Source organism: Pezoporus wallicus, unplaced genomic scaffold (assembly GCF_028554395.1).
Source record: "Pezoporus wallicus isolate ANWC-B61680 ecotype Strahan unplaced genomic scaffold, APGP_CSIRO_Pwel_v1 contig_9238, whole genome shotgun sequence".
In the NCBI taxonomy this organism is placed as follows: Eukaryota; Metazoa; Chordata; class Aves; order Psittaciformes; family Psittacidae; genus Pezoporus; species Pezoporus wallicus.
Window position 1 is genome coordinate 2,394,435 of NW_026636792.1, and position 12,979 is coordinate 2,407,413.

Genomic DNA, 12,979 nt, shown 5'->3' on the forward strand with positions numbered 1-12,979 from the left:
CAGAAATGGAAAACAACCTGAGAGATACCTGCAGAAGTCCTCTGCACTCAGCGTTACCGAGCCCTCAGCAGGAGCACTGCATCCACACAAGTACCACGCACCAAGATAGATGTGGACCCAGTTAGCAAAAACAAAGTAGGAAAAGCACAAGACACTCAGCTTTAGAAAAACATAACCTTTAAGAAAAAAGAAAGGATTTGGCCTTGTGTGTGCTGAAGAGAAGGCAGCTGGGGCCTGACAACCAACAGTCTTCAAGCACGTAAAAGGTTTCTGGAGTGGAAAGGAATAATCTGTTCTTCATGCTTAAAGTGGCAGAATTAGAGGCAAGAGGCTTAAAAGTGCATCAAGAAAATGCTTTCCGATAGTAATGGTTGCAGTAAACCATATTGCTTTGGGCGACAGAGGTGACTTCATTGTTGGCAAACTTTAAGTAATTGATAAATATCTACTTAGAAGGAGGCTGGCATACCTGACCCCGCAGAGGGATGGGCTGCTTCATTCCCTCCAGTCCCTCCTATCCCAGATTCCCATGGCTCTGAACACACTTTTGTGCACCTGACTGTAACAGCACGTTTCTGTCTTTGACCAGAGGAAGACAATGGCCTTGTTGTTATGCCAAAGGTTTGGTAAAAAGGGGCTCTCACGTGGGTCCTACCACAGAATTGCTCTGAACCCTGATAAACCACTTGAAAATACAAAAGAGACTAAATCCTCAAAGAAATATATCCTGGAGACATTCCAAAGCCACCTGGACATGTTCCTGTGTAACCTGCTCTAGGTAGCCCTGCCTTGGAAGGGGTTTTGAACTGGATGATCTCCAGAGGTCCCTCCCAACCCTGATGATTCTGTTCTATAGGTTTTATTCATTGTCAGGACCAGAATATGGAAAGGTTATAATAACTCCTAATATTCCTCAGGAGACACAGGCTCGGAAGGATGGAAGTTATGACCTTCTCATTATGCTACTTGTTACAAACATGGACATACCCCATTTAAAACCTCCTCTGCATTCATTCATGACTCAACTGCACCAAGGAGGGAGGGCTTTTTACAGAACGAGAACAGAACAGAATGGGAAACAGAACAGATACCTGATAAACCCATCAAGGTTCAAATTACAAGGACTTCATGACACCACCAACTAAAAATCATGCCATAATAACCAAGAGAAAGTTTTAGCTATAGGAAATGAGGTTTTAAATTAAGCATTGATTTCTTTCTGAAAAGTAGATTCCTCACAACGCAGTGCATCTGAACAGTTACTGACCCTTCACTCACAGAACCAGGAAGATTAATTGCTCCGCATCAACAAACTCTGTTCCCAAAGAAGGGAAGTTCATTTATTCCTATGTCACAGATGAGCAACTAGAGCACAAACCCCAACCAGGGCAAAAGGATTTAGAGATCTGAGGTGGGAGCCAGGCAGAACTGATATACCTAAACAAACACTGGAATGCACAACATTTACTCATTAATCCCTTTGTCACCTGTATTTTTACACTGCTGTAGCTGTATTGCCACTCAGGATCAAGCAACCCTCATCTGAGCATCACGACAGCGCTTGTCTGCCACGCAGGAACAATCTGCTGAGCTGGTCCGTCAGAGGCCAGCCCCCCCCCAGCTCAAATCAGAATTTACAGCCATGGCAAAGACAGACCCTCTATTCAGCAGCAACAGTTTCACCTGTTGTCTGCAGGCTGGGGAATACTACAGAGCATTCATCACCCACATAAAGGATTGGGTAGAGATTCCCTCTCCCCTCCCTTTTTAAAAGGGGTTTTAAATAATTCAAATGTGGTGGCTGAGTCTCTTTTGTCCCACTCTGACCATTTTGGAGCATGAAGAACAGATTTCCACAAATCCTAGGCAGCTTGTGGAGATGGTTTCTTTCCTAATATACCTTCCAAACCCCCCATCAGTGGTAGCTTTGTGATATATAGCGTTAAATTGTAAAGTGTTTGACTGCTACAACAGTGTTTAAGAACATCATCAAACTATTTACATTTGGAAAGACTGAATAAATAGTCACTACCAACCCAGAGAAAAAGACTACAGATCTTACAGACTTGAGGCTATTTACACATAAAGCACCAGCTGAATAATGCTTTCTTCCTAGAGAAATCTTTTTGTACAATATTTGGGCAAGACAAGGTACACCTCAAAGGCAACAGCCACTGTAGGTACAGATGATCTTTTCAAGTACTGGTAAGATTAATTTCGAAGGGTGGAAACACTAAATATTAAGCAAATGAATTGGGGAGCTAAGACATTATTAATACAAACAGGTAATGAAAAGCTAACATTTGAAAGTAAAATCTGAAGGGAAAGAGGGAACTAACAGATACACACACAAAACAGCTCCAAACATGATGCAAACTATGAAACCAGAAAGTGATAAGTCAATCATGAATAAAGATAAAGGCTTCAGTGTTTACTTCGAGCTGAATTAGTTACTACTGTGACAACATACTTCATGAGTTAAGGTTTATTCCTGCTGCAGAACAGGTCACAAAGCCACAGCTACTGCTCACAGCTACCAGGGCAATGAGTGCATGGATCAACTCTATTGTTGCAGTTGCATCTTCAAGAATCCCAATAAAATCATCGACCCCTTGGCAAGGGCTCTAGCCAAAGCAATTCCATCCGTTTTGAAAGTTCCTATATCCTCCAACAAAGTTACTGTTCTTCAGCAAGGCGCGAGAGGCAGATTTTAGTTTTGCTCTGCCTGTGCAGTTAAATCACCTCAAATGTATTTCAACCTATGAGCACTTTAATTTTGCCACAAAGCACCTAATACTGATACTGAAAGGATAATTAGTGATAAATGGCATGGAAAATGTCAAACAAAGGAAAAGTGGCTGCTTACAATAATAATAAAAGAAGCATATCTGGCATGGATCCTTTAAAGCCAGTTTTGAGGTGAGATTCTGAGGCAACACCAGAAAATCAAAAATACAGTAAAACATTCAACCCGCTGGCCCTTTAAATTTTCACCTCTTTAAGCGTGACCATAGATTTGTCACCTACATGAGATGATGGGCAGATAAACCAGAGATCACTTCACTACCTCACAGCTACAGCTGCAGCATTAAAGCTCAAGTTTGATGGTCAGTGGTATTAAAGAAAAATACATTTAGGGCCGTTGGAGCACGGGAACAACAGAGCACACTTGCATGGTCTGGCTGGAAGACTTTATAAATCTACTGTTCCGAAAGCAGACAAAGGACTTCATTCAGATATTTTATTGCGCTGCTATACATACACCTAGCCTTCATTTACATTCCAGATGATGCTCCTCCCAGGGTTGCCTTAAACCGATGAATACACCAGAGAACTGGCTGTCAACATGACCGGCTGTAGTATCACCTACACGGATAACCCAACCACACCAATCCCTGTATACCCCCTCTAGGACAGGCAGAAGCAGTGGAAAGATTTAAAAGGAACTTGTTGCTGCTCCATCTCCTGAAAAACTCGTGTTGTGCTCAAAAAACCGTGCCAAGTGAGCCCTGTGCAGCAATGGCTGCCGAGCCCAGTGGGCAACAAGGAGAAAGTGGGATGATGCCAGTGTTCAGAAAGCAAGCTAAGGCTGCTAATGCCAGCTGTCTCAGTGTTTGCACTGTAAGCTGTGCAGGGTGGGGGTGTCTCCTGCTGTTGTCACCGTACCTACACCTCTCATCGGAACAGTCAGACAGCTCAGCCGCGGGAGTTTTGCTACCAAAATCATGTGCCTCGAGACTCCGCAGCCTGGCACTTGTCACCCGCGCCGGGCAGCCTGGAGAAGCAGGACGGCTGCAGCCACCTTCTCGCGGGGTTCAGAGAGCCTGACCCAGCTCTGCGGGCACCAACCCCTGCTCCTGCGGGGCCGGAGCCGCCACTGTCACCCTCCGAGCTGAAACGGGCACACCGGGCAGAGCAGGACTGCCGGCACCACCTGCCCGGGGCACCGGCTACATCCCCTGCCCCGTCCCACAGCGCCCGAGGGGCCCACACCGCCGTCGTCACCCCCCTCGCCGGGGCCGGCCCCGCCACCTGCGGCCCCCTCCACTCGCCCCAGGGGCCGGGGCCGCCGCGGCCGCTCGGACTCGGATGGCGGGCGGGGACCCGCGCTGCCCCCACTAGCGGCCCCATCGAGGCTCAGCGGGGCCGGCCCCGCGGCTCCCCCGCCGCGACCTGCCCCGCTCCCCCCGCGCCGGGCCCCGCCGGCCGAAGGGGACAGGGCCGGGGGCTGCCCCGCCACCCCCCCCCCTCCTCCCCCAGGAGATGGGCAAAGCCCCGGGCGGGGCCGGAGCGGCGGCGGGAGGGGCGGAGCGGGGCGGGGGGGGCAGGTCTCCCTCTCTCCGCGGGGCTGCCCCCTCCCCACAGCCCCGCCGGCTCGGCTCGGCTCGGCCCCCGCTAGGCCCCACCGCCGCCACCCCCCGCCCCGCCGCCTCGGCGCCCGGGCCGGCGGGCGGTGCGGGCCAGCGGGCGGCTCAGTCCATGGGCCGGGTCCCGGGGGGGGGGGGGGGGGGGGGGGGGGGCCGGGGGCGACCGCGGCAGCGGAGGGAGGCGGCGGGCACAGGGCAAACACTAAAGAGAATGAGCGGGGCCAGCTCCGGCCGGGGAGGAAGTGACGGCACCGCGGCGGGGGGACTACAGCTCCCGGCGTGCCCCGCGCGGCGCCCGCCTGCCTGCCAAGATGGAGGCGCAGGGCAGCAGGGGCCCGGCCGCTGCACGGGGCCGGCACCCGCGGTTCCTCCGCGGGCCCTTCAGTGCAGGGCGGCGGGGGCGAGGCCCCGAGGGAGCGGAGCCCGGTTCGGGGCAAGCGGAGGGCGGTGGGGCCGCGGAGCTGCTCCGTGCGCCTCGGCTGTGCTCCGAGAAAGCAGAGGCGCGTTCTGGTGGCAGCGCCGCGCTCGTGGGAAGGGTCTGAAGCGGAGGGAGCGCAGGACGGGGCCGGTCCCCGGGCAGCGGGATGAGGAGAGGGGAAGGCGGAGGGCAGCACAGGAGCGCTCGGGTTCAGCGCCGGGGGAAGCCGTTTCCAGATGTGTTAATGGCGACCGGCGGCAGGGAGGGGGGGTTTAAACGAGCGCTCAACTTCAAGCTCTGCTTCTGAATCTAAGGAGTGTACGTGAAAGGTAACGCTGGTTGCTTGGACCCTGCGCACGGCTTTAGGTTGCCCCCCCCATCTATCCCCTGTTTCCCAAAGTCCCCCAACAAGTGCCACCACCGCAACCATGGGATTGTTCCTGCTGGACTCGAAATCAAGTCCCTGGAGTGAATCCATGTACATCAGTTGAGTCAAAGCCAAGATATAAATGTGTATTTTACATTAAGAAAGCAGAAGTTCCAGCATGTAATTCCTAATAATTGTAGACTTGCACAAAACGAGCCTTCAAATGCTGTTACATTGCCTCAGACACCACAGCTGGAGAGAAAACTGGAGACTACATTAACAGTAGTGTGCAGCTGTGCTGTTCACCTCTGACACAGCGGGAAGTTTCCCTTCCTGGGTCACTGGAACAATGGGAATGCCCTACGAGCTTTAAATAAATGGCATCATTAATTGCTTTAACGTTAAAAAGCATTAAGTGTATTAAAGACGACGCTTTTCCAGTGTGGTTTCTTAAAGCAATACAACTGCTTTACTGCAAAGCAGCAGACCAAAATCACAGTGCAGCATTCACCAGGCCCCTGGGGCGCTGGAATAACTCAGTCCCTTCTGTCAGGAAAAGATACTATGAGAACGTTTTGGTTTAGAAATACTTTATCTTTCTTAATAGGTAAAAATACATTTGAAGTCACAAGGGTGCATTTAAACCCTATGGTATCATTAAACTGCACGTCGGTAATTTCTGGCATTGTTCAGCAAAACAAAGTGGCCTTCAGCCTACATTTTACTGACCCAACACATGGAACTTAATGCTACAGAAAACACAAAAGCCTCCAGTTGGTGCAGAGAATCACAGACAGTGTTTCAGCAAACCCAATCAGAAATAAAACCCAATACACCTAAAGCTCCATATCCACTTCTGTACTTAACACCGATATGGATTCCAAAGATACCATAAAGAAAATACATCATACACTTAAAATCAATTGACAATAGAGCATTTAGAAGACATTCTCCAGTATATAAGTATATAGATATATAACCCATATCACATTTAAACACCTATTCAAATGTTCGTGTGGTCTGTTGCATAACAGTATGTGCTGTTTGATGCTTTGAGTATTCCAAGCCAGCAACAGTTATATTTCAGAAGGAAATGCAACTTCAACTGTTGTGTAACGGTTCCTATAACAGCTTCACGCTGTCTGTAACAGAAACATGGGTGCAGGTTTTGTGCTGAAAGTTCAATGGAGACAGGGAAGTACAAAGCTCACTTTCTGTTCCCAGATTGAGTTACATTAAAACTTCAAGATTTATGTTCTCTGGAACTTCTGGGGTAGTGTAAAATCCACAGGATTGGGATAAAAACGCATCTGCAGCCAGATTACAAAGTTGAACATAATTTAAACAAACACATACGGAATTCAGAAGTCCAAGGAACACCTGGCATAGAACCTCAAATACCCACATTTGTCCTTTCATTTGAAGGATATTTGCTCCTCTATTACATGTATGATTATTAGGTATTCAAAAATGTCACAAAAGATTCTTCACTCTTTATGCAGCAGCTTAAACAAGGACAGAGACTTATTTCTAGCTAACAATTAGTAAAATATTTGGGACTTTCATTGTCTTTTACGCAGCAGTCTGCAATTACACTGTTTTCAGCTGTTCATGTAGCAATCTGCTCTTTGTTATTGATACATTTTCTTTGTGAAATACTCATTTCAAAATACCCCTATATGAGGCACAAAACCAATGTGAATTTCTCTTCACAGCTTTTGAAAATAGCAACTTTTTACTAAGAAGCTAAATATAGGAACTAGCTGTGCTAAACCCCATTTTGCTTTTCTGACACATTACTCACTTGTAACAAAATATTTTTTACCTTCAATTAAGATTTATTACTTTATTAAAGCATTTTCTTTTATGCTCATCTTGAATACAATACAGGAAGTCCAGCATAAGCTTTGACTTCATGTGAGTTAGATTATTGACAAGTTTTAAGCCTGTAGTCACTTTGCAACTAGCTGTCAATGGAAGAACTGAGCCTTTCATGTACCAGGTGGTACCTGCTGTTACAGCCCACATTCCCCAGGAACACCTCAGATTTCCTCTAACTTATATTAAAGGCAATAATGATTTCATTTAAATAAGTAAGGGCAGAAAGCAAAGGGAAAACAGAGCATTTATCCTACTGTGAGGGCTGGTGAGTTTATAGGTGGATTTGAATTTCCAGAGAGAGCTCATGCCTGGAGCATGTCTCTGGCAGTTCACAACTGCACAATTCTACAAGCAAACACCTGAAACAGGAGATGCTTCGGTGATACTTCTGCTGAGGGCTAAAAGCGCGTTATGATTCTCCTCAGCTTTAATTTATTGATGGAATCAGCAATACAGGTAACAGGTATTGAGCACTCCTGCTGGTCCTACGAAGAAAGGATTAAGCTGTTCTAAGACAAATGTTAAGGTTTGACACTGGGGAGCTTTGGCACAAGAGAAGTAGCGGGCATCGTGGAGCACGGGGTGTAGCTATATCCAAACTAGCTTTCCATGCAGCACTGCACACAGTCTGGCAGAGTCAGCTCTGTTTGTCAGGTGAAACAATTTACTCCCCCAAATACAGCTGGATGCTGACATCCCCATACTGCTACAGCCAAGCTGGTTTTGTTATCCAAGCTCATGCAGGTGCACGGATCCCACGCTCCAACCTTCTTCCAGAGTTTTGTCAAAATGTTTTCCAAGTGATTCACCAGCATTTGTGACAGTTTGAAGCGTGCAGGGTTGGGACTGACAAAGGGAATGACACCCCTTTGCTGTACAAGGATGGGTGAACGTCAGAGAAAGGTGTAACTGAATGAACTGTAAACAAAGATTGCTGTGACCAGCCAGAATCTCACATCATGCCTTACGGCTAACTCGTGCTGGTTACAGCAGAGACATGCTCTGACAGCTTCAATCTGGCCTACCCCCACTTCTTGACAGTATTACAGCTCTCAGAAAGGCTGCTCCTGTTGGAAAGGTGATGGAATGAGTACAGAAATACACACCACAATCAAAGATGCACAGCCCAATAGAAGAGCCTAAAGAAGATCAAGGTGTCTGAAAGCAGAAGTCAGCTGAGAGAGGGTGCTTTGGCCTCCTCAGAGAATTTTCAGAATGAGATGTCTGACTCACTGAGAGGATGACCCCCATCTTAGCACATACTTGTATGAAGAAACAGGAAAATAGAACTCTACTTCAGTATGTGCTGCCACCGCTGTCATACAATGGCCCAATTACAACCCAAGAAAACAAGAATATGATTGGTCTTGAGGGTGGTGGTGACCATCGTCCCCTCACCTTAAACCAGCAATAAGGTATTTCTTCTGCTACAAAAAGCCTGAGGACATTATTTAGAAGCTGACAACCACAAGGCAGTCAGTAGGCCCCAGAAAAGGAGAGCAGATTATAGATAAGAGTTCTGTGGTGTCAGAAGATCTCACAACACGTGTCCCTTTGCCCATTTCATACTCAGAAAGGAGTGAGTAATCTTATTCCCCCTGCATTTGAATAACCTATTAAAGTTGCAAGGGAGAATTGGCTACTTATTTTCAGAAGAGTTTCAGAAGATCTCAGGCTAACATTGCATTAGATGCTCCCAAGTCCTCAGAAGATCCACTGACACCAGGTTGTTCCTAGCTTAAGCTTTCTGAAGCAACTGGCATTTGCCCAACTGTTTAACAAGGAATACACTGAAGGGTGGCCTAGAGAAGTTCAACAATCTGCAAGAACACTGTTAAGACATTACTTGCATCAGTTCCCACTAAAATTAACAGATCAATGTAGTTGGAACTGTGTTGCCTTCTGAATCTTGAGAATGGGAGGTATCAGAAGCAGCAGTAAGGTCTCCACCTAAACAAAGGTGAGGGCACTGCCAGTACCATTTACCTGTACCATGAAGCAGGGATACACCTGCTTGTCTGCACTACACTTGAAAAGTTCATTTCCCCGCAAGCGTCAGTGCTCTGCAGAAACACTTGCACGCCTTATGAAATGTGCAGAACACGTCAGGACTAAACAACATGTCACTAATAGTGCCACAGCCACATCCACAAAGTCCAAGTTACTTTGAGTGGACTAAAGGGCAAGTATGCCACTGGTATCTGTTGATCTGAAGTCACTTAGGCACTTACTCACACGGAATGTCTGTCCAACAACAAAAAGTCACACGTTGCAGAAGTGCAAGATCGTGAACACCGAGATTCACCAATATGTTTCCATTCAGAAGAGCCAATTTTTCTCTGGCTGCCTTTCAAAAAGGTTCTGGCTTGTTGCTGTAAATCCTGTCCAGTTCCAGCTATGTTGGTACTGGTAAGATAAGAAACATCTGTTAACTTGCATATCTCAGCAACCTGACCCCTAAAGGAATCTTAGAACTGCAGAACTAAAATGGTCTAATACAAACCCCTTGATATTGCATCATGCTCAAGAACCCATTTCAGCACAAGGTTGTCTAGCACACATGCATAATAGGCTGCCTGCTTGAAGAGATGCAAGGGTAGCATGTCACAGCACTGCTACACGACCACCAGTACCAATTTAATTCTGGTTCTTTGAGGCTGAGAGGAAAACGAGGTCTGCAAGTTCTCTGCAGAATCGTTCTCCCTGTTATCCAAGGAAGAAGACAGAGCTGCAGAGCAGATTCCTGAGTATCCTTTCAGCTTGCAGGTTTTAAATGACCACAGCTCAATTAACATTGACATTGGAGGTAGGCATTCAGTTCCTTGCAAATGTCACACATCTCTCATGTGGTTTCAGCCTGTCTATTGAAATTTATTCCACAAGGCGCTTCGGCAAACTTGTAACACACATCACAGTCTCTCTCATCAGCATTAAGGCAGATGCTTTTCTGATCACCACTGTATTATTTCACTCCTGAGAACTGCTTTCATTTCACACCTAGGAACAAAGAGGGTCTTACACTGCATGACAGACCAGATTAAAGAAAACCTGTTGACACTGACTCATTCAATCCATAATTAGGCACTTAGTAATTTAAATCCATTGTCTAACAAGCAACTAATTTGTGATATATAAGGAGAAATGGCCAGCGTGTGCTCTCACATGGCAGCCACAGATACTAAGAATGAACACTCGATTCTGCCCTCTGTTTTCACCCTCAGTAATTTCAGTGACATTCTTGATAGAAGGCCTGGCTTCAACAGGCATTTTAACTACAGAAAACCAGTCCTGATTCAAGTCATCTGCAGCATTTCTGTGGACAAGTAACTAAAATCTGTCACATAGGACATGGCTTAATATGACACTAACTCTGAGACTTCACTCTTATTCAGGAATTTTTCAGTCTATAATTACATCTATTTATACCCCTGCAGTACCAGTGCTCTAAAAGCCTGTGTGGTCTAGTAGCTTGCTGCCCCAGCCACATGAGAACACAGTGAGGCTCAGGCATTTAGTCACTTAAATAGCTGTAACTGCAAGGTAAACTGTTGCATTAGAATTCAAGGCTACCAAAGCTAATCCATATATTTATGAGGAGGCAGGGAGAACTTCTAAGTTAAGTTTAACTCTAAGATCACTGCTTTAATACATCACCAAAAATCCACCTGGAGACTGATATCCACTCTAAGAGGGTGTATTTGCTTTTACTGCACTCCACTGACTTATCTTGTTCAAAAGAGAAGGGGTGCACCTGTTGGTGAACATCAAGAGTGATAATAACTTTGGATCTTCTGCCAAAGTTTAAGATTTGCTCCATATGATCCTACAATGTACTTAAACTATTACTTAATGGATTAAGGAAAATCCTCACAGTCCCACTGTCTTATATTCTATCCTAAGTTTAAAACATCAGCTTCTCTTTTTAAACCAACTACATTCTTCTGAAACAGTAAGCGCACAGTGACAGGCATTTTAAACAAGTACTTCTTATTTATTCACAATTTAGATAAAGTTTAAGGAAAGACAAAAGAAATACAAAGGACAACATCAAAATGAAAAGGAATTTTAGTGACCAAAGTGAGTTTCTACAGCCAGTGCTCTCCATACACTGCAAAATGTTATCCAAACACTGCAGATTGCAAACAAATCCCATAACAAACCACTATGACTATTCCCTTCAAAATTAAACTGGGAATGAAAGTTAGCCACCTTTCATCTATGAGTACACAAACCACCACATTCTTTCCATTTCAGCTTAAAGCCACATTTGTCTTGTACAAGATGGATTCTGCAATACATTTTCAAGTAGCATTTTTCATTATGTCTGAGCTCTGCTATAAAAAAAAGTCAGTATCAACCTTCTGTATAACAAAACCGCTTTTGATCTTGCTTGTGGAATATATGTGCAACTCAGAGCAGCGTCACACTTGCAGCTTGGAGGTATCCCTGGAGATACTGCAACGCTTCTGCATTCAGACTAGTACTCAGCATTGATGGAACCTTAAAACATACGACAGAGCAGAAGTGTCAATGTGTGTATACATTAAACTACTGCTACAGCCTGTTAATCTGTGTCAACATACGGTATGAAGTCAAGCGACATTCTGAGAGCAGCAGTTTTTCACTGTGAAAGCGGTTGCTGGAATTACAATTCCTGATGCTGACAGTTTTATGTACTACTTAGCTGAATCAAATCCAAACGAAGAGTAAAGAACACCTTCAGTTATTAAAGCAGGTATTTGGATCAAGCAAACATCAGATGTCTCTGGCAATCTTTACTTACCAAAATCTTGAACAAAACAAAGATGCCTCCGGTTAAAACAGTTAACTGCAAACTGAAATGGTTTAACTGAATATGAGCTGCCCAGAATGTCCCAAGTACATACAGTTGAACTGGAGAGAAGTCTTAGTTATGTAAAAGCAGACCAATTTTCATTTAAGGAATGGCATATTTAACCTTATTGCTAAATTAGGTAAAGTGAAAATACTGCCTAAGGTTACTAGGGAAAAAACCTTACAAAAGCTACATTCCTGTACAGAGTAAGAGAGAGCAACACCTTGCATTCTGGTTATGATGTACTTCATTTTGGTGATTATCAGGCATCAGCAAGAGAAACCCATTATCAAAAAGACATTTTTTCTCTGTAAAATTCAGCATTAGCATGCATGTATAGAAGTTACCTACCCTGCCTGGGCACGCCGTAGACAGTTTGTGGAGAGACTGTGCCAGATGGATTCTAGGATTGTTCACCATTTGACCTACAGGATCGTGTTCTTTTTTTCCAGCAAAGGCTAGCTGAGAGAATGCAGTCTGATATCCTGGAGTATCTTCAATGTCAATGAAGTGTTCTTCATCAGGAATAGTGTCATCCTCAGGCAGTTCAAAGAGGCCAATGAGGGCCTGCAGCAAAGGAGTCCTTCATGGGAAGAGGGTAGGATAAAATTAGAGTGCTTAAAATACATTAGGACAGCAGGTATTTTACAAGAATGTTCAAATTACTTGGAACCCAGTACAATATAGCCCTTGCAGGTACTTGCTTAGCTAAAGCAACTGTAAGCTAAGCTAGAAGCATTGTGAATCTGTGTATTTTACAGGTGTCATGTAGGCCCCTACTGAAAGCATCAACAACGTATTTATTTATCAGGTTCAACTGTCACGAAGGATACCTAAAAAATTACTTTCCAGATGATATCTTTTCTCTTAGTACATTAAAAAATAAAGTTCCATTTCAGGGATGCAATTACTGTCACTAAATTCTGGCTGCCTGACATCCCAGACAGCCACACAGTATTTCCAGAGAGCTTTCCAGAAAATTCTGCTTTCAAGCTAAGATCTTGCTGTGCCTCTGTCAGGTCTCTTGACCAGTAGAACAGGAAGCAGTATGAAAAGCCTGAAACTCAGCCTCAGAACAACAGCAGGGGTGAATACATCACAGTGGAGTTTAT

The 12,979-nt window shown here is 45.3% G+C and overlaps 1 protein-coding gene across 1 annotated transcript in view; it reads right to left on the bottom strand.

The window, feature by feature from the left end:
- Positions 1 to 5,725: 5,725 nt before the first annotated feature.
- The window catches only part of CSE1L (chromosome segregation 1 like), a 30,058-nt gene continuing 22,804 nt past the window's right edge, over positions 5,726 to 12,979 (bottom strand). Inside the window, exons 24-25 of the mRNA XM_057401762.1 lie at positions 12,219 to 12,450; positions 5,726 to 11,533 (exon numbers count right to left, since the gene is read on the bottom strand). Of these exons, the coding sequence (XP_057257745.1) occupies positions 11,444 to 11,533; positions 12,219 to 12,450 (322 nt within the window). The 3' untranslated portion in view covers positions 5,726 to 11,443. The remainder of the gene's footprint in view (positions 11,534 to 12,218; positions 12,451 to 12,979) is intronic.